The sequence below is a fragment of the Colletotrichum godetiae genome (genome assembly GCF_030913485.1).
Source record: "Colletotrichum godetiae strain CBS 193.32 chromosome Unknown BDP55scaffold_8, whole genome shotgun sequence".
Lineage (NCBI taxonomy): Eukaryota > Fungi > Ascomycota > Sordariomycetes > Glomerellales > Glomerellaceae > Colletotrichum > Colletotrichum godetiae.
The window spans coordinates 47,805-69,301 of record NW_026851256.1 but is presented as its reverse complement, the minus strand read 5'-3'; the positions used below and the strand labels follow the sequence as shown (position 1 = coordinate 69,301).

General features: G+C 53.3%; 7 protein-coding genes across 7 annotated transcripts; 5 read left to right on the top strand and 2 right to left on the bottom strand.

Annotated features, from left to right (window-relative positions):
* The first annotated feature begins 297 nt into the window (after positions 1-297).
* Positions 298-930, top strand: BDP55DRAFT_405885 (uncharacterized protein). Its single transcript, XM_060567334.1, has one exon. The coding sequence runs from the start codon at positions 420-422 to the stop codon at positions 861-863; it is 444 nt and encodes a 147-aa protein (XP_060433006.1). The 5' UTR covers positions 298-419; the 3' UTR covers positions 864-930.
* BDP55DRAFT_405884 (extracellular cell wall glucanase) lies at positions 931-2,357 on the bottom strand. The gene is made up of 3 exons (XM_060567333.1): positions 2,148-2,357; positions 1,276-2,034; positions 931-1,167 (listed from the first exon to the last, which is right to left on the bottom strand). The coding sequence occupies exons 1-3, from the start codon at positions 2,239-2,241 to the stop codon at positions 998-1,000; spliced, it is 1,023 nt and encodes a 340-aa protein (XP_060433005.1). The 5' UTR covers positions 2,242-2,357; the 3' UTR covers positions 931-997.
* Positions 2,358-5,299: 2,942 nt separating this feature from the next.
* Positions 5,300-6,078, top strand: BDP55DRAFT_691489 (NADH-ubiquinone oxidoreductase 19.3 kDa subunit; the record flags this gene model as incomplete). Its single annotated transcript, XM_060576975.1, has 4 exons — positions 5,300-5,367; positions 5,481-5,552; positions 5,668-5,791; positions 5,824-6,078. 4 exons carry the CDS (start codon positions 5,300-5,302, stop codon positions 6,076-6,078), a joined length of 519 nt encoding a protein of 172 aa, XP_060433004.1.
* A 1,861-nt stretch (positions 6,079-7,939) lies between these two features.
* BDP55DRAFT_405855 (uncharacterized protein) lies at positions 7,940-9,118 on the top strand. Its single transcript, XM_060567332.1, has one exon. It carries the CDS (start codon positions 8,304-8,306, stop codon positions 8,853-8,855), a length of 552 nt encoding a protein of 183 aa, XP_060433003.1. The 5' UTR covers positions 7,940-8,303; the 3' UTR covers positions 8,856-9,118.
* Positions 9,119-9,266: 148 nt separating this feature from the next.
* On the top strand, positions 9,267-11,378 carry BDP55DRAFT_604251 (uncharacterized protein). The gene is made up of 2 exons (XM_060571084.1): positions 9,267-10,174; positions 10,229-11,378. Exons 1-2 carry the CDS (start codon positions 9,629-9,631, stop codon positions 11,102-11,104), a joined length of 1,422 nt encoding a protein of 473 aa, XP_060433002.1. The 5' UTR covers positions 9,267-9,628; the 3' UTR covers positions 11,105-11,378.
* A 309-nt stretch (positions 11,379-11,687) lies between these two features.
* BDP55DRAFT_405789 (tetratricopeptide) lies at positions 11,688-13,371 on the top strand. Its single transcript, XM_060567331.1, has 3 exons — positions 11,688-11,788; positions 11,883-12,919; positions 12,971-13,371. Exons 1-3 carry the CDS (start codon positions 11,786-11,788, stop codon positions 13,065-13,067), a joined length of 1,137 nt encoding a protein of 378 aa, XP_060433001.1. The 5' UTR covers positions 11,688-11,785; the 3' UTR covers positions 13,068-13,371.
* Positions 13,372-14,679: 1,308 nt separating this feature from the next.
* On the bottom strand, positions 14,680-17,592 carry BDP55DRAFT_545670 (uncharacterized protein; the record flags this gene model as incomplete). Its single annotated transcript, XM_060568591.1, has 5 exons — positions 14,680-15,046; positions 15,137-15,307; positions 15,357-16,768; positions 16,837-16,972; positions 17,009-17,592. The coding sequence occupies 5 exons, from the start codon at positions 17,590-17,592 to the stop codon at positions 14,680-14,682; spliced, it is 2,670 nt and encodes an 889-aa protein (XP_060433000.1).
* Positions 17,593-21,497: the final 3,905 nt, after the last annotated feature.

Genomic DNA, 21,497 nt, shown 5'->3' with positions numbered 1-21,497 from the left:
GCACTTTGCGAGGAAGGCCCTTGAAGTCTCGGGGATCCCCGGCTTGACATCGGGGTAGACGAAGCCTCAAGTGGGTAATTTTGAACTATCAAGGTTCGCTCTAGATAGCCAAATCCTCTTGCCAGAATTCCGCTACAATCTTTTCTGAGCACCTCAGTTGACATAGTTATCTGCATTATCCCAACTCATGTGATCTTTGCAACTTGGTAAGTCGAAGAGTAATTCAACTGCGCCCGCCTCCTCGCATAATGACGTCTCAGTCAGGAGGTTGTTGAGTCATTGAATCGGTTCAGACGAACCTGAAGTCTGGGACAGCAAGGGTGAATACTAGGACCTGACACGGCCCCCTCATGTTCGGGCCCCTTATCGGACTCTGATAGCAAGAGCGTTCAGTATCAAGATGGCCTTTCGGTAACTGAATGAACCGGTTAATGGTCAGATCCTCGATGCAACTCTCCACAATGCATGCAAGTCTCCGAGCCCAGGGTAACCGCGAAATTGATTCGAGAGCTAAAGCGCCGCCATCATCTTTAATACCCAACGTCCTTCTCAATAAGAAAGGCAACGATATTGCACGCAAACACAAGAAAGAATCAAGAGAAGGAAATAAGGGAAGGAGTGTCGAGACTTCAACGATTATTTTCGTGACACTTTGCGGAACAGCCTTCTCAAAACGAGCGATTTGCGCGTCCAGACGTCCGCTATTGAAGAGTTATCTTCACAATCAACAACAAATCCCAAACTGGGTTAAACCTCGCGAGCGAGTCGAGTCGCTGAAATTCGTGCCTGATGCAAATGCCCAGGCCATGAGCACGCCAACTGCCCCTGCCCTTGAAGTGGACACAATTATTGAAATCACATAAATCCGCACGCCCTCCTGAGGGCCGAACACTTTACTGACGTTCAAAAAGTAGGACTCTTCTGGTCCTGCATTATCTAACTGATGTGGGAAGAACTACATACACACACTACTGTAACAAATGGGGGGATATCTCTTCTAAAACAGGCCAGCCATCGCGACGAGAGCAAATCCAAACAAACCAGTGCCAACAGTCGCGCCGGTCAACAGCTTTCCAGAGGCAGCGTTGGCACCAGTGGAGGCAGTAGCGCTTGCAGAAGAGCCGGACTGGGTGGCCGTAGGAGCAACCGTCGGACGGATCGTGGTTCCTGTCGTGGTGGAGTTTCTCAGCGGGGCGCCCGAGGACACGGGGAAACCAGAGGAAGGCGTCGCTGTCGCGTCGGAGCTCCCCGAGGCGGATTCGGAGCTTGTGTTACCTGAAGATGTGTCGTTCTGACCGGCGTTGGTGCTGTCATCAGTGGCGGCACCAATCTTGATGCTGGAATAGTCACCGGTCATGTCGCCGTAGGTGTAGGAGCCACCGGGGTTTGCGTTGGTGATGGAGACTTTTTGGACGGTCATGGTGAAGGGGGCCTTGGTGTAGTCGGTCTCACCGCCGGCCCAGGTGATAGTGCCGGCGTTGTTGTCTGGGTCACCACCGGCCCAGATGCCGAGTCTCAGGCGGGCCGGGGTCTGGGGGAAGTTCTTGCCACCGAGGGCATCGGCGTAGTTGAGAGTGCGGACGAGGTTGCTGTTGATGTACCAGGTGACAGCCTCCTTGGTCCAGTCGATGGTGTAGTTGTGGTACTCGGTCTGAGTCGCAGCGATGGTGTGGAATGCGCCACGGTCGTAGCTGGTGGTGTTGCCCTTGCCAAAGTAGTTGGTCTGAACCTCGGCATCCTTGCCGCCGAGCCACTCCCAGTCGACCTCGTCCAAATCGTCGGACTCGATAACAACACTGCTGACGATACCGGTTCCGGGGGCGGCCTTCATGAGAACCTCGGCGCGACCGAAGAAGAAGTACCACGATGTCTCAATGGTGGGGGCATCGCCCTTCTTGTTCAGGGTGAACTCGGCGCCATCAGTGCCGTAGGTGATGTTGCCGGCGGTGACGGTCCAGGCATCGTTGTCGGCGCCCTTGGTGAAGTCGATCTCGTAGGTACTTTTTGACAGACCTTTGTTGGCGGGGCAAGTTTCTAAGTCACCTCGCGTCAGCAAAACAATTCATCCACCACAGCCTAGAGTGTCGTGATGTGGAGGACGTGTCGGGAATATCCTCAAATGCTCACGGATCCAAAGTTAAACTTACTCTTAGTAGGGTCGCAATCGGTAAAAGTTTGAGCGAAAGTTGTAGAAGCGAGAAGCGCAACGAGCGACGCTTGACGAACGAAAGACAACGCCATTGTGAGTTATTTTACGGCGAAGGAAGAACCCTCTAAAATTCAATTCAACGATAGTATATTGGAAGGAAAAGAATATCTAAGAGAGAAGAGATAGAACGAGAGAAATGGCTGAGGCTTTCAGTGAAGAACCATGGAAATCGAACCCGCCCCCTTATTTCGATGGCGGGTCAGCGTCTCCATTAAAGAAGGGCAGAATCAACAGGATACATTGATACCTGGTGTTTGAGCTTTACTAGGAGAACCCATCACGCGACTTCCAGCTGGACAAGCTGGAGCCTGGAGCCAACCACCTCACTTGCACCCCATCTCCAAGGAGGCTGACGCACGTTTGAGCTTCTGGCAACGGCAAACACCTGCCAGTCGGCCTCCCGGTAGTGGAGTTGCCTTGGTGGGGTTCATTAGTGGGTGAAATCTATTGAGGGGGACGCGTGTGCATGGGTGGCTGTACCATTTCTTCTTCCCTGACATCTGCAGCTGGTCGCTCGGGGCAGCGCCCACCATCCGATGTGCCGTGCCGGGAGGCCGTTCATGCTATTAAAAGCCGTGCGGCTTGTCAAGTTTGGCTAAAGCACCAATGGGACGTCCCGGCCTGGGTTCTCCGTTCTCTGTTCGATGGTGGGCTAAAATGGTGAGACGGAATGACCAACGGTAGAGTCTCAAACCTCAGTGGCTGAAGTCGAAACTTTCCCACACAGTACACTTCCAACCCGTGCGTTTTAAGGGGGCTGAGACTGGAGACGAGGGTGTTTTGCTGAATAACCCAAAGACTTTCCCCAATCATGATGCTGGTGACAGCACAACCTTTGAACTGGAGGCCCCTTGATCCAAACATCATCCTTGATGTCCCGCGGAGAATAACAACCACTGTGGCAACCCGTGCCAACCTAAACATTCAAATTCAGAACTGTGATTGCTGCGGCCCTCTCAGGCTGTGCCTTTCAGACGAAACATGCTTTAAGCTCACTGGATCCCATCTACATTACAACCACAGACTCGAGACCGAGTCTTTGCGCTGGTACCTGCATCCGGATCCGCGCGCCCAGTCTTCCAACCAAGTCCGACGTCGCCTGCGAATTCGTGTTCCCGTTGGGCAGGGCTGCGTACGGACAGGGGATTATGCGGCCCTTGGCACTATCGCGGCGCTAAGTCGGCCAAGCAAATGACACCTGCAGGGTCATTTCGGAGCCCGATCGCCCACAGTCCGTGAACGGTGAGCGTCGTATCCCGCCGGGAAACCACCGGGGAGTTTAGAAGCTCGGCAGATCTACGTTCGGGGGAGGCAAAAGCACTGCCCTGAATGACGTTGAAATCAAGGGGTTGGCGCAACGTATATCATGATCGCATTCGGTGCGCGCGGATGGCTTTGTGATGTTCTCGCGCCTATCGCCGAGGGCACGGCGAAGCGGCTGCGGCCGACGGGATGATTATTCGCGAAATATCGGGGGCCCTCAAATACCGTTGAGAGAGATAGCAACGTCGGGACAGACGTCAATTGTTCGACTCCGCGGGCCGGAGCTTTTGGGATGACGCCACGCAAATTAGAACAGGTCTTGGATTCGTAATCGTCAACAAACCCGCATCCGTAGGGTACGTGTTAATGTGAGTGTGTCTACAGTAGCCGGGGTCCCAACAGAGCAAGGTCGAAACGGCGAACATCACCTGGAATCCAGTCGACCACGTCAGTCTTGAAATCGGCTCAATTCTCCTGCAACAAGAAAGGTCGCGCAAAGACAGTCGAGTGAGTTCATCCCCCTAATTGGAATGTAACAGCACCAACCATAGGCTGTCTGCAAGTACAAAGGGTCCCAAAAGACTAACACATATGCGAGGTAGCTCACTGAGGCCAGGGAAATCTCTCGCGGGGCCCCCAAGGCTCCGAACACAAGCCAAGTTTCCAGCCCTTGTTCTTACCCACGCATGGTTTTCCCTCCAAGTTTAGGTCATCTGGCTCTTCCCTTTCGACCGTTGCGGACTGTAGGTAGTTGATGCAATCTCAGCACAGGATCAGCGAGGCGAGCGATGCGCTTAAATAGGCCATCAATGTCGATGATATCAAGCTGACTCTCTCTGACGAATTCAGATTATGGATACACTGATCTATGACTATGTATCAATGCACCTCTTAGAGACTTAGACGAGGCGCAACTTAGGTGCTCAGACCTTTCATCAAGGGAGCCAAGAGCCCCCATCTCGCAGCTAAGCATTTGAACAATGTTGGAGAAGATTAGAATGCATTTCAGGTCTCATTCCGATATCAACTGCATTTACTTCTTTGGTCTTCGTTGATTAAGACTTGTCTGAGGTCTAATGTCTCTGTTATACGCACCCTGTTGATGCGGATTGTCATTTGGTCTCGACCTCTCGACTTAGTTTATTTCAGTGTCCGAGAGTCAATTCTATCAGATCTAATCTAGGCCGAACCAGGATGGATGATTATGCATGTGATGATGTACAGGCAGCGCTGGGTACTTTTGATTTCCTGTCTAGCAATACCGTGATCACTAAGCCATGAATTACTAGACACTGGCCGACCAAAACTCGACTGAAGGGAACGATGATAGTCGACTTGGTATAACTTCGCAAAACTAGTTCAAACAAAGATGCATCAACGAAACCCATGACCCTAGTAGTTGTGCACTCATGCTTTCGTCAACTGGCCCGTACTTCTAGCGGGGTTTGAGACCGCCTCGATTGACGAAAACAAGAGCCTCTAGTTCAACTTGTACTCATGGTGGTCATACGGGTAGGACGTTCTTATTCAGTAGGGTAATATTCTCAATCAGTTGGAGAAATCGTTTTGCCTCTCGTAAGATTTGGATGAGACCATGCCTTGTCGTCGTTCCTGGTGTGGGCTGCATCAACAAGCGGATTCAAGACAATATCCCTTTCTGATCTTGGACTAGTCAGTTACGAACCCGGACCCCACCCTGAGTGTGAGGACATCATGTACGTTTTGTGATATTTCTTATTAGATGAAACCTCAACTGACCTACTTATAAACTTATTGTGACGGAATCAATCCATTTGTTCTTCTTCTCGTCATCCTTCGACTTTCTTCATGCAATCCGCATCAAAATTCCTGTCTTGGGAACAATCAGCAGACCATTACTGCGATCTTTGGGCGCAGTCCGCGCCAGATTTTCTCTGAGTGGTACAAGCGCTGCATTACTTGTTCCATTGCTATCAGGCCAACGAACCTTCCACAAGACATCTGCAGAAAACAATTCACTTCCGCCTAGAACACGACCAATACGGAGAAAAGTCCCCCTCGCTAGCCAACAGCCTATATCAGGAACGGCTCAGCATCTGCTGTAAGTCGTTCAGTCTCGAATCCGCCATCCGCTCGACTTCCCCTTTGTCAGTCTGCTCACAGGTCTCAATACTTGAGGTCATCTCTCGACACGAGAAGCAATTCGACGGCCAAAGCTCTCTGTGGCCGATGACCTTCGGCCTCGCTTGTTGTGCAGTCGAAATGATGCATCTATCAACACCACGTTTCGACCAGGACAGGCTGGGGATCATCTTCCGAGCATCCCCACGACAAGCCGATGTATGATCGTAGCCGGGACCCTCACAAATAAGATGGCACCGGCATTACGTCAGGTCTATGATCAAATGCCGGAGCCCCGCTGGGTTACTAGTATGGGAAGTTGCGCCAACGGTGGCGGCTATTATCACTATAGCTATAGTGTGGTTCGCGGGTGCGACCGTGTAGTGCCTGTAGATATATACGTTCCGGGGTGCCAGCCGACGAGCGAGGCGTTGATATATGGGATTCTACAGCTACAGCGAAAGATACGACGGACTAAGTCTGCGCGGATGTGGTACCGGAAGTAACAGAACTCTCCATCTTGGCGGGCCCCGATGCCGTAAATACATGCATGGTCTCCAAATTTCATGAGTTTTCCGGATGTCAGTCCCCTGTTCAATACATTGAAGAGGCCACTCAATCTAAACCTTCCATGGGTCAGGCAGGATATGAGCAACGAGAGAGCAGATTTTTGAGCCCCATCCCTGAGAGTACCAGAAGTCCACCTCCATAACCCTAACCGATGCTGCATAGTGAACTAGTAGAACACAGGAAACAGGTTCTCCAGCAGACAACAGATGGATAAAGTCAAGCAGGAAGAAGAAGGGCCAGTACCATACGAGACCACGGTTCTTGAGCGGCATGACCATTGAGCGGGAAGTCATGTCCAGAATCTCCAACGCCGCAAGACAAACTTTGGAAACGATCACTGCCACTTGCAAGTCCGTGTCTCCTCTACATCACTTTTCGAGTTGGTGGAGGCGAGATGTGAGCTCCAGCTTCTCGCTCAGGGGAGACAACGATTCGATTCGATTCCGGTATCGAATACGTAATATGTGAGTGCCCCTTTGCCAAGGCCTTGGCCGACATCGGATAGTAACACAAATCTTAATTCCCTGAAGTGAAATCCTTTAGAGCTATTCAAATGGTTTGGTAATCGAAGCAGTCAGACGACCAACTTTGTAATGGGGTGAAGGAATGCGAAACATCAGAGTCGCTAACAAGTCCAGGCGACTGGGCTATGCGGTAAATCTCCATTGAAAACTCCAAGAGGGTGTGTGCGAAGTAACAGTCTGCGTCTTCAGTGTTGCCTTGGCCAGAATAAGGTACCCGAGTCACTGAGGCTGCAGTCAGATGTCGTTGCGCGGCGACAACTTACAAGTTCTTTCCAGCCGGGGAAAGATGTCTACGATGTAGGGCTGCAAATGCGAGGATGTAATGGCGGAGGTTATCCTACAGATGGACATTAGGAGGCAATCCGCGAGGAGTCTCGATGAGATCCCTAGCTAACTCACGCAAAAGAATGAAAGTTCCGGGATAGTGACCTGCTAGACCTCCCGAAGAGAAAAGTCGTCTGCAACAGTCAAGGCCGCGGATGTGGTGAAATGGTGTATCAACCGAAGGTCCTGTAGATTCTGCTCATGGCAAGTACTACGATCCCTTGCTTGATATGTAGCGTTCTGATCCTCGTCAAGCAGGTCAATCTCACCGGAGAGACTCTGTATCCGGTTTCGAGTCCTAGTGAACTTGGCCTGTTGAGTAAAAGGTTCTTCTCGGGTTCTTGGGCTATCACTTGGCCCCCTTCCGAGGCTTGCAAACCAATAGGTACAAAAATCAAGCTGCAATGGATCTTGTGCTTTACGCAGTTCGGACAAGGCCGTTTTCTTCACACTGTAAAGCTCGGTCAACTGTCGAATACTCTTGGGCATGTCCATTGTAGCTAAGCGTACTTTCACATGTCTCCAATCGAGACTTTGAATGTCCGATGCGGTTATTGACCATGTTATGCAAGATGAGAGGACAGCAGGTTGTCACCTAAGCTTTAATATTGTTTGTTCCATGGGTGATGAAGAGTGAAAGCTTCTTACCCAAGGTGTGGTTGATCCAGATGACCTTTGGCGTTCTCATTCGGATTCGGCGGGCCCGGGCACGCCGGGATATAGGCTCTCTATTCCCTGTTAGGGACCTTCATCGGCCCCATATTATGCGAACGTGAAAGACAACCCGCCGTTACCTAGGGTGCCTCTAGTAGGCCCAAATAGCTAGATAGTTCGATAGTAGGCGTTGGTATCAGGACTAAGGATGAAGATGGCACTTAGAATGGCGTGATTCCATCTTTGCGAAGCCGCTAGTTCGTGTCAAAGTTGTATATTCTCGAAATCATGCTGAAAGTACTTACAGCGCGAATGCACTCGCCCCCAAGACGTCCTCTCGACGGCTAGATGGCCTGACGGTCCTCCTCGTAGGGGCATCAAGTGGTATTGGTTTGGAAGCCACCAAGCAAATTGCAACTAAGGGCGTTTCAACACTGGTTGTGGCCGCCCGAGATGATCTGAAGGCCCAGAAGACCAAAGAAGCTAACCAGCATCACCTGGTATCTCTTCCACAACAGCCGACTGTCGCCCAAACATCATCCCTCTGGTCGTCGAGATGACATCCCCGAAGTCAATCTACGAATTCATTGCCAAGCTAGAGAAGGCCGTTGATCACCTCGACCACGCTATTCTGAGCGCAGGCATACTGCTCGGTAGTTATGAGACCGCGTCCACCGGATTCGAGATCAGTGCAAGTCAACGCGATCTTACCAGCGCTTACTTCACTTCTGTTACTGCCAATCTTACTTGCCTCTCCGCTTGTCAGCAAACCGTCAGTACCGGAGCGACCTCACCTCACCATCGTCAGCTCAGGAGCAGCGTGGCTCACTAGACGATCCGATATCAAACCCTTCTTCGCCTCAACGAAGCCACTGACGGAGACTTCAAAGCGAGAAAACTTTCCGCGGGGAATGATGGGTGGACAGTATCACTACTCCCAGTCGAAGCTCATGACCGAATACGCAAGACGCCATCTAGCAAGGATCTCCTCCATCACTGATGGCGATGGAAAGCCCATTATCCTGGTGATTTTCGTGTGCCTGGGTGCAGTCAACAGCAGCTTGTCGCGGCACTCAGCGGGGAGTGGATTCTTGGGTGTTATGGCAAAAATGGTCAACAGCACCGTTGCGCGCACCGTAGAACAGGGCGCGAATATTTACATGACGAGTTTGGAACTCGGACAAGAAGCGCGGGGAAAGATGTGGACATAAGATTATCTCTCTCAAGATCATATGGAATACGCCCTCGGCATAGATGAAGCGAGGTTCGGCGAAAATGTCCGTAAGGAAACAAAGGAGTTTGCGCTGCGTATGGACAAGGATCATGGCAGTGGTGTTGTCGGCCGAACCTTGGGTGAATCTTCGTGATGAGAATGGCCTCCTAGCGTAGCAATATTAGCAACCCGCATTCCAAAGCGATTGAAATTGTTTTAGACGCTCGAACTTCTGCGTATTAATGTACTGCATAATCCAGTGATATGGAGGATGCAGGATTGGTTTTAGGACTCGCGCCGTCAAATCTGAGAGATATGGAGATCTCTACACAGCCACACCAGCTACGGAACCTCAAGGTACGTATCTCGTCAAGCCACATATGGTCGAGAACCTCAACTCCCGAGGGCCCCACCCTGCGCCTCGGCTCACCATAGACTTCCACTCGCGGTTGGACGGACATTTGGGGCGGTTGATGTCACACCCGTTCAAGCTTGACCAGCGACCAGTGAATAATCAGGCTGGTCACAACCACCTCTCGATATCCCACATTCTACTATCGTTTTTCTATTCTTTCGCAAGACCCGATTATACACTTTCGCTACGAACCTTACCATGCGCTAGAAGCACATATTTTTCCACCTTTGCGAACCTTGTTGCGCCGTGGGCTTTGAGCTCCCGCACACGATATACCTCCACCCTCTGCACCTCCACCCTCGAACCTCAACGAACTGACGACCTTTACCTGACCTTCTCCGTGTCAGCCATCTAACATGACCGACACGAATCCCTCAATCTCGGCCGGGCCTCAAGATGGCGAGCGCCGCTGCTTCATCTGCCTCATGGACGAGAACGAGTCCGGCGCCTCCGAGTCCGCCTGGGTAGACCCGTGCCCCTGCACCCTCGAAGGCCACCAAGACTGCATGATCCAGTGGGTCACGGAGCTGGAGCGAGAGGGAAAAGAGATCCTCTGCCCGGTGTGCAAGGCCAAGATCAACATTGACGAGCCCTACGACCCGGCGCTCGCGCTCAGCAACCAGATCTACAAGTCCTTCAGCAGGGTATCGCCGGGCCTGATCCTCGGCGGGATCGGCGCGGGCACATGGGTCAGCTTGGCCATGTACGGCAACATTGCGGTGCGGGTGTTTGCGGGCCCCGAGGCGACATATCGCTTCTTCTTCAATGACAGGAACCCCAGAGGCGTGCCCATGGTCAATTGGATCCACGTCGCGATCCTTCCGACTATCGCGCCCGCCCTGGTCCTGGGTTCGTCGGTCCCTATTCTGGGCAATGTCTTCTTCATGCCCGCCGCGGCGCTGGTAAGCACCCTTGTGTCCCACTTGCTCCTACATCAACTGACTGACATGATCTAGTACGGCGTATTCCACATGGCCAAAGACGACCACTTTTTCTCCTGGCCCCCGTCCCCTCAACTTGCGGCAGCGTGCTTCCCGTATATCAGAGCTGTATACAACAACCTCTGGCACGAGTTCGTCTGCCCATACGAGAAGAAGTGGGAGCGCAGAATTGCTGGACTGCCCGAGCCCGCGCCCCAGGCAAACAACAGACCGAACGATAACCGCCGCCGCCGTGATAGGAACAACGACGGCGCCAACCAAGCCGCTAGAAACGTCGGCTTGGTGGGAGGTCTCATCGATGCGGCCATCGACATGCTGGATATCCCCGACGTGGAGATGGAGGTCGAGCTGGAAGAGGTGGAAGTCGGACAGGATCAAGATATCGTCAATCTCGAAATTCTTGTTGAGGAGATCGAGGAGGCCCACGCAGCAGAGCAGGACGTCCCCATTATACTCCCTGCTCAGGCGCCCCAGCCGGGCAACGAACCCCAGCAGGCAGCGGTAGCAGCACCTCAACAACCAGCAGCCCAGCCGGCGCCTGCAGCACCCCGCCAGCGCGGTATCCAGGCCAGCCTCAAGGACGTTACAAACGCCATCGTGAGCACGCTCTTGCTCCCAGTCTTCTCAGCCGCCATGGGCGAGGCCATCCGGTTGGCGCTACCTAAGCACTGGACATCTCCCGCAGACACCTTTGGCCGATTCAAGATCCGGACGGGGCTGCTTCAGGAGCAATGGGGTCGGAACCTCGTCGGTGGCTGCATGTACGTTGTCATCCGCGACGTGTTCCGGCTCTACACTAAATACCGTCTTGCAAAGAACAAGCCACTGCGCAAGATTCGCAACGTGGACAGGCGGAGGAACCAGACCTCTTCTACCTCTCCCGCTGCTTAGGTAGCGGACGGACATCAAGACAAGTAATCAAATAAATTTAACAGCGACATTACACACCAGCATACCAAAGGGCGTTGGCGGATAGGATAGGAGTGTATACCTCTTTTTACATTTGTTTTCTGTAGGACTAGATATGTCTTTCACATGGCGGGCAGCGAGACGTTTCTCATCTCCACGGCCTCTGTCAAACAGTAATGAATAAGTCATATTATTGGTCCACAATCGTGTAGTCAACAGTGAATTGAGTGTAGCTCCCGTGTGCATTTAAGTGCATATTTGCATGATTGCATGAAGCCAAGAGAAAATGATCCTTTCCCATTCAGCGGGGTAACCGGTACGTTCCTCCAAGGCTCCAACGCCGTCGCCGCCGCTTGACGCCCACCCGCCCACCACCCCTCCCCCACCTTCACCGCGGCTACGCTGGAACCTTCCAGCCAAACAGCTGTGCTTTCGTACCGACCGGGCGAAAAGAACGTGGGGAGTGACCCGGGCAGCCAAGCAGCCGCAAAGCCCAACACGCCGCCGTAACAAAGGAGACGATCCCCAAAAAAACCAACAACACACATCCAAGCTCTCCATCACCTTCCACCACCTCTTGATACCCCGTCCTTGTGTCGAATCCTCACGCCCTTCCTCCTCCATCCGATATATACACATTCACAGGCCTCACACATCGTCAAAATGGTAAACACCACACCTGCCCCCTTCCCCATGCCTACAAGCGGCTCAAGGAGAAAAGCAATCATGAGCTAACATTTACCCCTCCTCGCCCCTCCAGGCGACAGTAACCTCCAAACAGCGCCTCGCCGTCGCAATCTGCGAATTCCTCTCCACCTCCGTCAACGACGGCACCCTCCCCGCCGACGACAAGGACTCCATCGACGTCGCAATCCAGTGCATCGCAGACTCCTTCAAAGTCGACCCCACCGACAAGAAGATCCTCGCAGAGGCCGTCGGCGCCCAGAACCTCTACCAAGTCTATTCCGTCTACGAGAAGCTCAAGAATGCCTCCACCCCCGCTGCGGCAGCAGGTGCCTCCGCCGGCGCAGCAGCAGCAGGCGCAGCCGACGCCGCCGCTTCCGCCTCCAAGACGGTAACCGAAGAAGATAAGAAGGAGGCAGACGCCCTGAAGTCAAAGGGCAACGCCGCAATGGCCTCAAAGGACTACCCCTCCGCCATCGCCCTCTACACCCAAGCCCTGGCCCTGAACCCGGGCAACGCCGTCTTCCTCTCCAACCGCGCGGCCGCCCACTCCGCCGCCAAAGATCACGAATCCGCCAAAGCAGACGCTGAGGCCGCCGTCGCCGTCGACCCGGCCTACACGAAAGCCTGGTCCCGCCTCGGCCTCGCCCGCTTCGCCCTCGGCGACGCAAAGGGCGCAATGGAGGCCTACGGAAAGGGCATCGAGTTTGAAGGCTCCGGCGGCAGCGAGGCCATGAAGAAGGGTTTCGAGACGGCCAAGCGCCGCGTCGAAGAGATGTCGGTCGAGGAGCGCGATCTGCCCCGCCAGTCGCCCGGTGTCGGCGGCGGCATGGGCGGTGGTGCAGGTGGTATGCCCGACCTGAGCAGTTTGGCGAGCATGCTCGGAGGAGGTGGTGCCGGCGGTGCAGGCGGTGCTGGAGGCATGCCCGATTTCAGCCAGATCATGAACAACCCCATGTTCGCGAGCATGGCCCAGAACCTGATGAGCAACCCCGAGATGATGGGCAACCTCATGAGCAACCCTCGCCTGCGCGAGATGGCCGACCGCTTCGGTAGCGGTGGCGGCATGCCCGACCTGAACTCTCTCATGTCTGACCCCAACATTGCTGACATGTAAGTGCTCCATTTCTGCCAGTAAAACAGATCAATCCTAACTCTCCATAGGGCACGCAACATGATGGGCGGTGGAGGTGCGCCGGGCGGTGCACCGGGAGGCGCCCCTGGCGGAGGCGCCGGCGCTGGCCGTGGAGGCTCGGCGTAAAGTCTTGTTTAAGGAGATCAAATTCGTTTTTTACAGAACGTTACCGTTGAAGAAGCCGGGAAACAGTCAATTACCGCTGGGACTCACTTTAGAATTATCCCAACAACATACACAAAATACACGTGCATGAATAGAAGACCACACGATGGCCCAATGAGTCGAAATCGCTTGCTGAAAGTCAAGTGATGTGCCTGCGAACCAGTGAAGGACTATTGAGGTAACTAGGCATGGTGATCAAGCTACCGACCTGTCTTTTCCATACACCCAGTCTAATCTAAACTGTAAGAATCCGCCAGTCTGTTCTAAGCTTTTCCCGCCAATTCTAATGAGACTGATCCGTCGCCAATTTTGGGTTGCTTTTGATGCGAAACACAATACTCTCATGATACAAGATGTAATACCCTCTGTCTCTTTTTACACATGCCAGCTTGCGCTGGCTCCGTTCTCTAAATAATACTGTAGAAAGAAAGTTGCACCAACCAAGCAATTTGGTGGGTCAAAATTAGTCCATGTCGTCCCGTGACATTGGATCGGCGCCAACTCGAACAAAGGAAATCTGATAATGTGCGGCGCAGGATTAAGGGACAAGCTGCGAAAGCCAACTTAATTTAATGATGGGTGCCATGAGTATGAGAATGTGAACCCGCAGCACCAGGTGTATCCGGGGTTTTCGCGTGGCCATGGCGGCCACGTCCACGGCCTCCGCCTCGGTTACATCGTCTTCGCTGGCCACGATTGTTGTTAGACTGCTGAGAATCTCGAGCGAGCGAGCATGCCGGTGAGTTTGGCTGGGTAACCTCCTTAAGAGGGGGCGATGACGTGGTCGGTTCGGTCGAAACTGGGCGATGAGATCCCTCGGGTGTATTCTCCTTGTGACGAGGAATAGGGGTGTTAGTCATGGCGACAGGCGGTCGCTTGTTGCTGATCAAGCCCTTGGACACAACAACGGTCATAGGAGAAGCACGAGTCTGCTGGCCCGGTGTGACGGCCTTCAGCTTCAAGACAGGTGCAGATACGTGGCGTACCTCCTGCAGCTACTTAGTTCCTCATTCTGCGGTTGGTGGTCGTGAAGAACTTACAGCAATGGATCCATTAGCATCATCGCCACTTTGGTCCTTCGCATCAGTATCGCCACCGGCTTGCTCATTCGAATCGCTCATGGCATTGTAACGGCGAGCAGTTGAGTGAGGGGTCCTGAATAGGGGAACCTCAAGTTTGATAACAGTTTTCACCGAGTCGTTATCTGAATCTTGTACCCTACTGGCGTGTGGGGCACCTGACGTCACAAAGCGGTCAGATATGATCCATCGAAAGCAATCATGGATCAATAGATCATGGAGGGAGTTCCTACCAGACAGAGGGCTCAATTGAGCGTGGCTGCCGGCAGGAACAGTCGTGGCGCCGGCGGTGGATCGCGGGGAGGAATCGTCATCAGAAGTCGCGCTCGCCCAATTCAGAACTCGCTTGGGAGTCTGGCGAAGGGGCGAGGTATGTGGCTTCGCGGGTCTCGTAACGGGTTGGCAACTGGGAGATAGTAAAGAGACTTTGGTGACGGATGTTGACTTAGGCGTGAATTCGGGTGCAACAGGGTTCAATCGAGAGCCCTACACAATTAGTGGTTAGAATCTGCCAAAGACGAATCTTCAGCTGACTCTACCTCTTTCTTGTGATTACCGGGAGTCTGAACAGCCTCTTTTCCCTTACTCGCCTGAGTCGGTGTCATCTGGGTGCCCTCGGACGCGGAAGCATCTGTGGTGTCCGAGGTGCCATCGAGCGTAGAATCGTCAGTGTCACTGGCAGTCGACTTCTTGCTGCTGGCCAAATCGTCATCCTTGGGCTTCAGGAAGGTTTGCTTAGACCACAAGTCGGCATATCTTCCCTTAGCAGTGACGAGGTCGGCGTGATTACCCTGCTCGACAACTTCACCATCCTCGATGACAACAATGCGATCAGCATTCATGATGGTTGAAAGGCGATGCCTGCCTCTAGTTAGTACATGAACCCGAAAGCTCAGTGGCGCACTGGCAAGGATGAAAACGCTGCAGGCTGGAAGTAAATGGAATACATACGCGACAATGAACGTGGTTCGTCCCTTGCAGAGCTGCATGAATGACTGCTGGATCTTCTGCTCTGTGTCGGTGTCTACTGAACTTGTTGCCTCGTCTAGAAGCACAATCTCAGGCTGCTTGAGAATTGCTCGGGCGATAGCAACACGCTGGAGTTCGCCGCCGGAAAGTTTGCTGATTTTGATCAGTGACTCGTCTTTGTGCAGAAACTGGGGTTACTTACATTCCCCTCTCACCAACTCGCGTGTTGTATCCGTCGGTGAAAGTCATGATCTTATCATGGATGCAAGCGGCTTTGCAGGCTTCAAAGACCTCGTCGTCAGAGGCAGTGATTCTCGCATACCGAATGTTGCTGATGATCGTGTCGTCGAAGAGTACAGGATTCTGCGGTACCAAGCCAATGCGGTCACGGAGGCTGTGCAAGTCAACATCACGCACGTCCTGGCCGTCAATTAAGATGGATCCCTCGCTGGCGTCGTAGAAACGGTTAAGTAGCTTCAACATGGTGGACTTGCCGGCACCAGTAGCGCCAACAAAAGCCACCGTCTGGCCACCAGGAACAGAAAGAGAGATTCCGTTGATGATCTTCTTCTTAGAGTCGTAGGTGAAGCTCACATCATTGAAATCGACGTTGCCACCAACAAGCTTTAGGGGGCGGGCTCCCTTCTTGTTCACGATTGTTGGCTCCTTCTTCATGATGTCCAACAATCGCTCAGCATCGATCAAATCGCTTCCAATCTTCTTTCCGAGGCTCGCCATGAACCGCAGGGGAGACGTGAGTTGGGCCCAGTACATCAGGAGCATTGTCAGGTCACCAGGGGTGGCCTTGCTGTTCTTGATCCTGTACACAGCCAAAATCGCGCCAGCCAAAAGACCGCAGAGGAGAACCAGAGACTGAAACGCTTGCGCAGTAAACCACCCGAGACGTACACGCTTAGTCCAGTTGATGCGGGTGTGAATTGCGTTAGAGTAGCGCACGTCTTCGTATGTCGTTTGATTGAAGGATGCAACCGTGTGCCAACCCGTGATTCCAGTCTGGCGTACGTAGTGCTCGGCATACTGGGCGTTCACGTGGGCCCGTCGGCGTTCCTTCATCACAGCAATCATCTTCGTAGCAATGAACAAGAAGAGTGTGCTAGTCGCCAGGGTGATGAGGCCTTCGTAAGGCCCCAGAATAACTGAGAGATACACGATGGCAACGACGAGGTCGATCAGCATAGGCAGAGCTTGGAAGCAGATAGATTCCAGAAGGTCGGAAACACTCGACCCACCATACATGGCCAAGCTGATGTCGGATGTGCTCTTTGAATCGTGGAAGTCGGCTGAGAGGTTCAAGATGTGTCGATAGGCTGCTGTGCTCAGAGCCCCATCAGCGTACACCTCGAGAGGGAGGTAGAGCCATTCTCGCAGAAACTCGATACCGGCGTCTGACGCAGCAATTCTGAGCAGGCCGTAGATGGCAACTCCGTACCATGCACTGCTGAAATTTTTGTCTTTGAGCTCATCGACAATGATACCGAATTGACGCGGGATCAAGAGGTTGAGAGCGTTGCCGGCGAGCAAACAGAGGCCAACAAGGACAAGGCGTAGCTGAAGGGATTTCTGCCCGACAGGCCAGATATAAGGGAACAAAATCTAGAGTAGTGTTAAGAAATTTACTGATACCAGGGGGTTGAAAAGTAACGAAAGATTCAAGAACTTACGCCGAAGCCCTTAATGTACGTCAGCCAGTTGCCCTCTTCCTGAAGGCGCTTCTCCATCTCCTCCTGTGCCTTTCGCTGGCGTTCGGCCCAGTACGACTCTGGTGGATCACTTGTCGTCCCGTAAGTGGACGTGGAGCTCTGGCTTCCGTTTCCTGAGCTACTCAAGCGCGACTTTGGGTCATCTTGGCCAAGAAGAGACTGCCGTTCTTCGTCCGTGGCCTCTTCCTGGCTAGCTCGGATACGCTGGACAACGTAGACGGAAACGATGGTGAGAAGCAGATAGTAGCGGAGACCAGCGAAGACAAGGTGGGCGATGCGGCAGTGTTCAAAAGTGCTGGACCGTCTGATGATGAGATCTGGCACTCCAATCATGGGCTCGAGAACCAAGGAGATGAGCCACGAACCCCAGTATGGTGTCCATACCGGATGTTCTGTGTCAGAGAGAAAGGCCAATTGGGTACCAAAGACAAGAATGCAGGAAAGCAAGCCAATAACCTCATGCTCCTGGCCAATCCATTCTTTAAGGAGGATGGACTGAATGGCGATGACGGTAATCTGGGCGACGTAGGTCAGGACGAAGGCAACGAGGAGGTTAAGGATCCATGATCGAGGGATGAACTCTTTGCCTGGGTTGTTGGCTGCCCGCAGAGTCTGAAGAGTGCACACAGCAACAGCAGAAGCAATTGCAAAATAGGTGAAGGCCAATGCCGGATAGAGGTAGTGAAGAGAATCGAGAAGCTCTTCGAGAGACGCCATTGCGGCAGACGGTGTTGACGACGTGTGGAGCAACCGTAGATCCGCAGGACGACCGAATAGCTAGAGAGAGCTTGAGGGAATGGACGGATTAGGTAGTTGATGGATTTACCAAAAGACGAGAGGCGGCTAGCTGGTATTTCCGACAAATGAGAGTTGAAGAGATTGCGAGATGCTGGGGGGAAGACAAGTGACGGGTGTATGATGAGAGGGATACTGGGGAGCTTTGGCCAGGGATGAATGGAGCTGTGGGTGATCTGATGTCTACGGAGTACGGATAGACCCAGAGAGCGTGCCTTGACAGGGATGGTGCAAGACGGGGAAGACGGGAAGGGCTGCCTGCCAGACGGAGCTCTGTTTCGTTTCCTTCCCCAAATTTTAGTTTCCCATCCAGCAAAGAGCTTGCAGGTTGCAGGAAGAAGCGAGCTCTGGAAACAAGGGTGACGATGGAAGAGGGATGCGTCTGCGTCGTGCGTCGAGTGGACCTGAGCGGGCAGAAGTGCGTTTCGATGGCTGGTTCCAGGACCAGGCGAAGATTAAGGTTAGGTTGGCGATGGAGAGGTAGGATGGATGATGCAAGCCGGCAGGAAACTGAATGATGCAAGTCGAAGCAAGATCTAGATTGCCTTTTTTTTTTGTCTCTAGAAAGACAGTCCAAAGATAATGGTGGGAGTAAGAAAGCTTGAAGAAGCAGGTGCCGGATGTCGATATTAAAGAGTGACCACCGCGTTCCGGGGACGTGTTTGCAGCAGGTGCTTGGGATGGGGCAGGTACCCAATCCTGGTCGATGGGAAAGGGGGAAAAGACTGTAGGAGTACCTATCCGGACAGGAGGGTATAGAGGAGAAGGGGGGTGGCCCAAGGTAAGGTCCCTTGCCTTATGGTAAGGAAAGTGCAAGTGCAAATGATTGAGCCTTCTTCTCCTTGTTCTTTCCAGTTCCAGTTCCAGTTCCAGTTCCAGTTCCAGGTTCTCTCTGTAATGTTGAGAGCCCAGAATGTAGATGCGTGCCGGGTGCGTATCGATGCAAGGCAGCTGAGCACTGTCGTCTAAGCGGAGGGAACGTGAACCAACTGCTCCAGCTGGAGCGAGGACGTCTCAGAACGAGGGAGGAACGGGCTGGGACCTGCAGGGTTACCAGATCGTCTCCTTCCCTTTTTCGCTATCCCGTTTTGATGAGGAAGGACTCCAGGAGGTAGGTATAAAGGTACTTTCGCAGAAGAGGGAAACAACCCTGACAACAATGTCCCTTCCTCGACAACTTCGGTCTGTTGGTGAGGAAGGTAACGTGTGGTCAAGGAATCTTGCAGAAAGGGCAGGACCTGAAAAACGTATCTGTGGAAAGGGCAAGCACAGAGCTGTTGTACGTCAGCCAGTCGGCTCTTTCCTCTCCCTGAAACTGTGCAGGCAAGTGCAGACAAGGCAGGTACTTCGAAAATTCTGTCCCGAAACGCAATAGTCTGAGATGGTCGCGCAGGCGTGGGGGGGGATTGGCGAGGGAAACCCAACGGACAAGTGGTGATGCGAATCACCAAGCAACACAGTCAGGCCTCTCCCGTCGTTTATTTGCTGCTCGCCCTGCGTTGGTGCTCAGTAACGTAACCGTTGCTGCTGGCTGCTGAGGTGCTGTTGCTGACGCTGCTAGTGCCGTTGTTGCTTGCTGAGAGTGCCTGCAAGATGCTTGTGCGGCGGCCGGAGCCGAAAGTCGAGCAGTGTCTTTCGTGTAACACCAAACACCACGCTCCTACGACACTCCTACGACACTCCTACCCAGACGGATGACAGGGGCAGGGACAGCGCGTCTCCAATTCTGCAAGAACTCCTCCTTGAGTCTCTCTCCCTCGTCTCAATTCTCCTCGTTCTTGTCGTCAGCTTCGCCTTGCCTCAAACTTAAGGCAATCGTGCTGCGATACCGGACGGTCTTGGTCCCCAGCTTTCTCTGGTCGTCCCTCTCCCACTGTGTCGTTTGACAAGCCACCAACAACGAAGAGCGACCTTGGACAGCTGTACAGCCGTGCTCGAGTACACTGCGATATGGGATTGTGACCCTTCGAGATCTAGTCAAATGCCCAAGGTGGCAGGGCTTACGCTAGCTGAAGACGAAGCACAGAAGTGATGTAGAATCAATCAGAGAAGGTCTCGATGGCAAAAGTTCGTGTTACCCAAGCGCGGTGCTATGCTTCTCAGACCCCGGCCACCGTGTGTCCGTGGCAGGCGAGATACCCGGCAATCAATCACCCGCTGTCGATGTCGCTGTATTCTCTCGGTTGATGTTTGTTTCACTGGCTGATGATGGGTTCGTCGCCGTTGCCGTTTGGCCTGATACTGTCAAATGTCTGACAAAAAGGTGAACAGGTAACGAAGGGAAGCAGATGCTCTACCTCGCGTGCGACCAGCTCGACGGTAGATATTTGGATCAACAGCTGAGGTCTCTGTCTTGACTCAGATGCCCATCAAGGTTCCAGATGTTGCAAACACCTGGAATGAGACGCAAGAAAGGGGTGGATACACCCAGCTCCAGATGCCCAGGCCAACGAACCGGCCGGTTTGCTTGTCCAACCTACGCACCCTGTCACGCTTGCCCGTCTGTTTCTCAACGCCGGCCGGGTGATGCCCCAAGCAACAATGAGACCGGTGTGGTGCGCTGGGAACGGCTTCACTCGTACAAGCCAACGTCGCAATATGGCGCGAGCGTATTCGCGGATGCGTGGGGATTTGGAAGCAGACGGGCCCAAACCTGGCATCAATTCTTGCGGGCGGGAGTTGCGGACCTTTAAACCATGTCGACAGCTCCGCCGGCTTCTTCTGCATACGGAGCGCTCTGCTTGCCTCGGCCCATGATGCCTGGAGGGCCTTCCAGCATGCACACTCGTCACTTGTTGCACAAACCGCGTTCCTAATCCATCATCTACACTCACCAGACGGGATGCCTGAATTCATAAACTGGAGGCGGCGGCGAACCTCGAAAATCCATTCCCAGCAAGAGGGCTTTGTATGATCGTATCTGACAGGCAATAGCGTCGTCGTATAATATTCATCGCCAAGAGGTGCAGTCTATCCGTAAAGGACACGAGCAGAATCGCCATCGGATTACGGCTGCTTTTCCACCAGGTATTCAGCGGACGTCGCCCTTGCCGACGGCATTCCCAACCGAACGAATGGATACAGCATTTATCGCCATGCCCATTGGCCTTCACGACAGAGTCACGAGAGTACAATTTGCTTCTTCTGTGCAATGTAGCATCTCGTTTTGGCTCACAGGGCTGCGGCTCGGCTGACGCTGATTGAGTGGGTGTGGTACTCCGTAGTTACCAGGGGTACGCCTACGTTGGGACGGGATGGATGCGTCGCTCTGTGTTCAGCAAGCCGTAAGTAACAGAGACCTCGCGAATTCATGTGCAACGCAACGGAGAACCCCAATCGACCATTGGTATGGGAATCCCGATGCTGGATTACCAATATCCCCAGGTTACCTACCCCCCAGACCTGCAGCCTGCATATGCAGCCATGCACAAGGGCGAGCGTACAGATAAGTCCCCAGCACAAAGACATGCCCCCGTGAGCAGCTCCGGCTATCAGGAATCCTGTCTCGGCGACATGGCAACACTTCCCAGGGGCACATTTTCCAGATGCATCAGCAACTTTGATCACGTCCCGCAGGCGCCTCATCTCTGCCTGCCTGCTCTTCTGCAATTGTCATCACCTCAAGTCATCTGCTGATTTCTACCCAGAAAATGCGAGCCAAACAGCTACCGGCTTTCGATATTGAGGATATCCAGAGGCCTGAAAGAGTCATAGCGTCTCAGCTCGTTGCAGACAACCACCAATCAAGACTGTAGCCATTGCTCAATATCGAAAGCCACGGCCCAGGGGGGGGGGGCAGAGCGGCTCGGATCCCCGGTGTTCAGCAC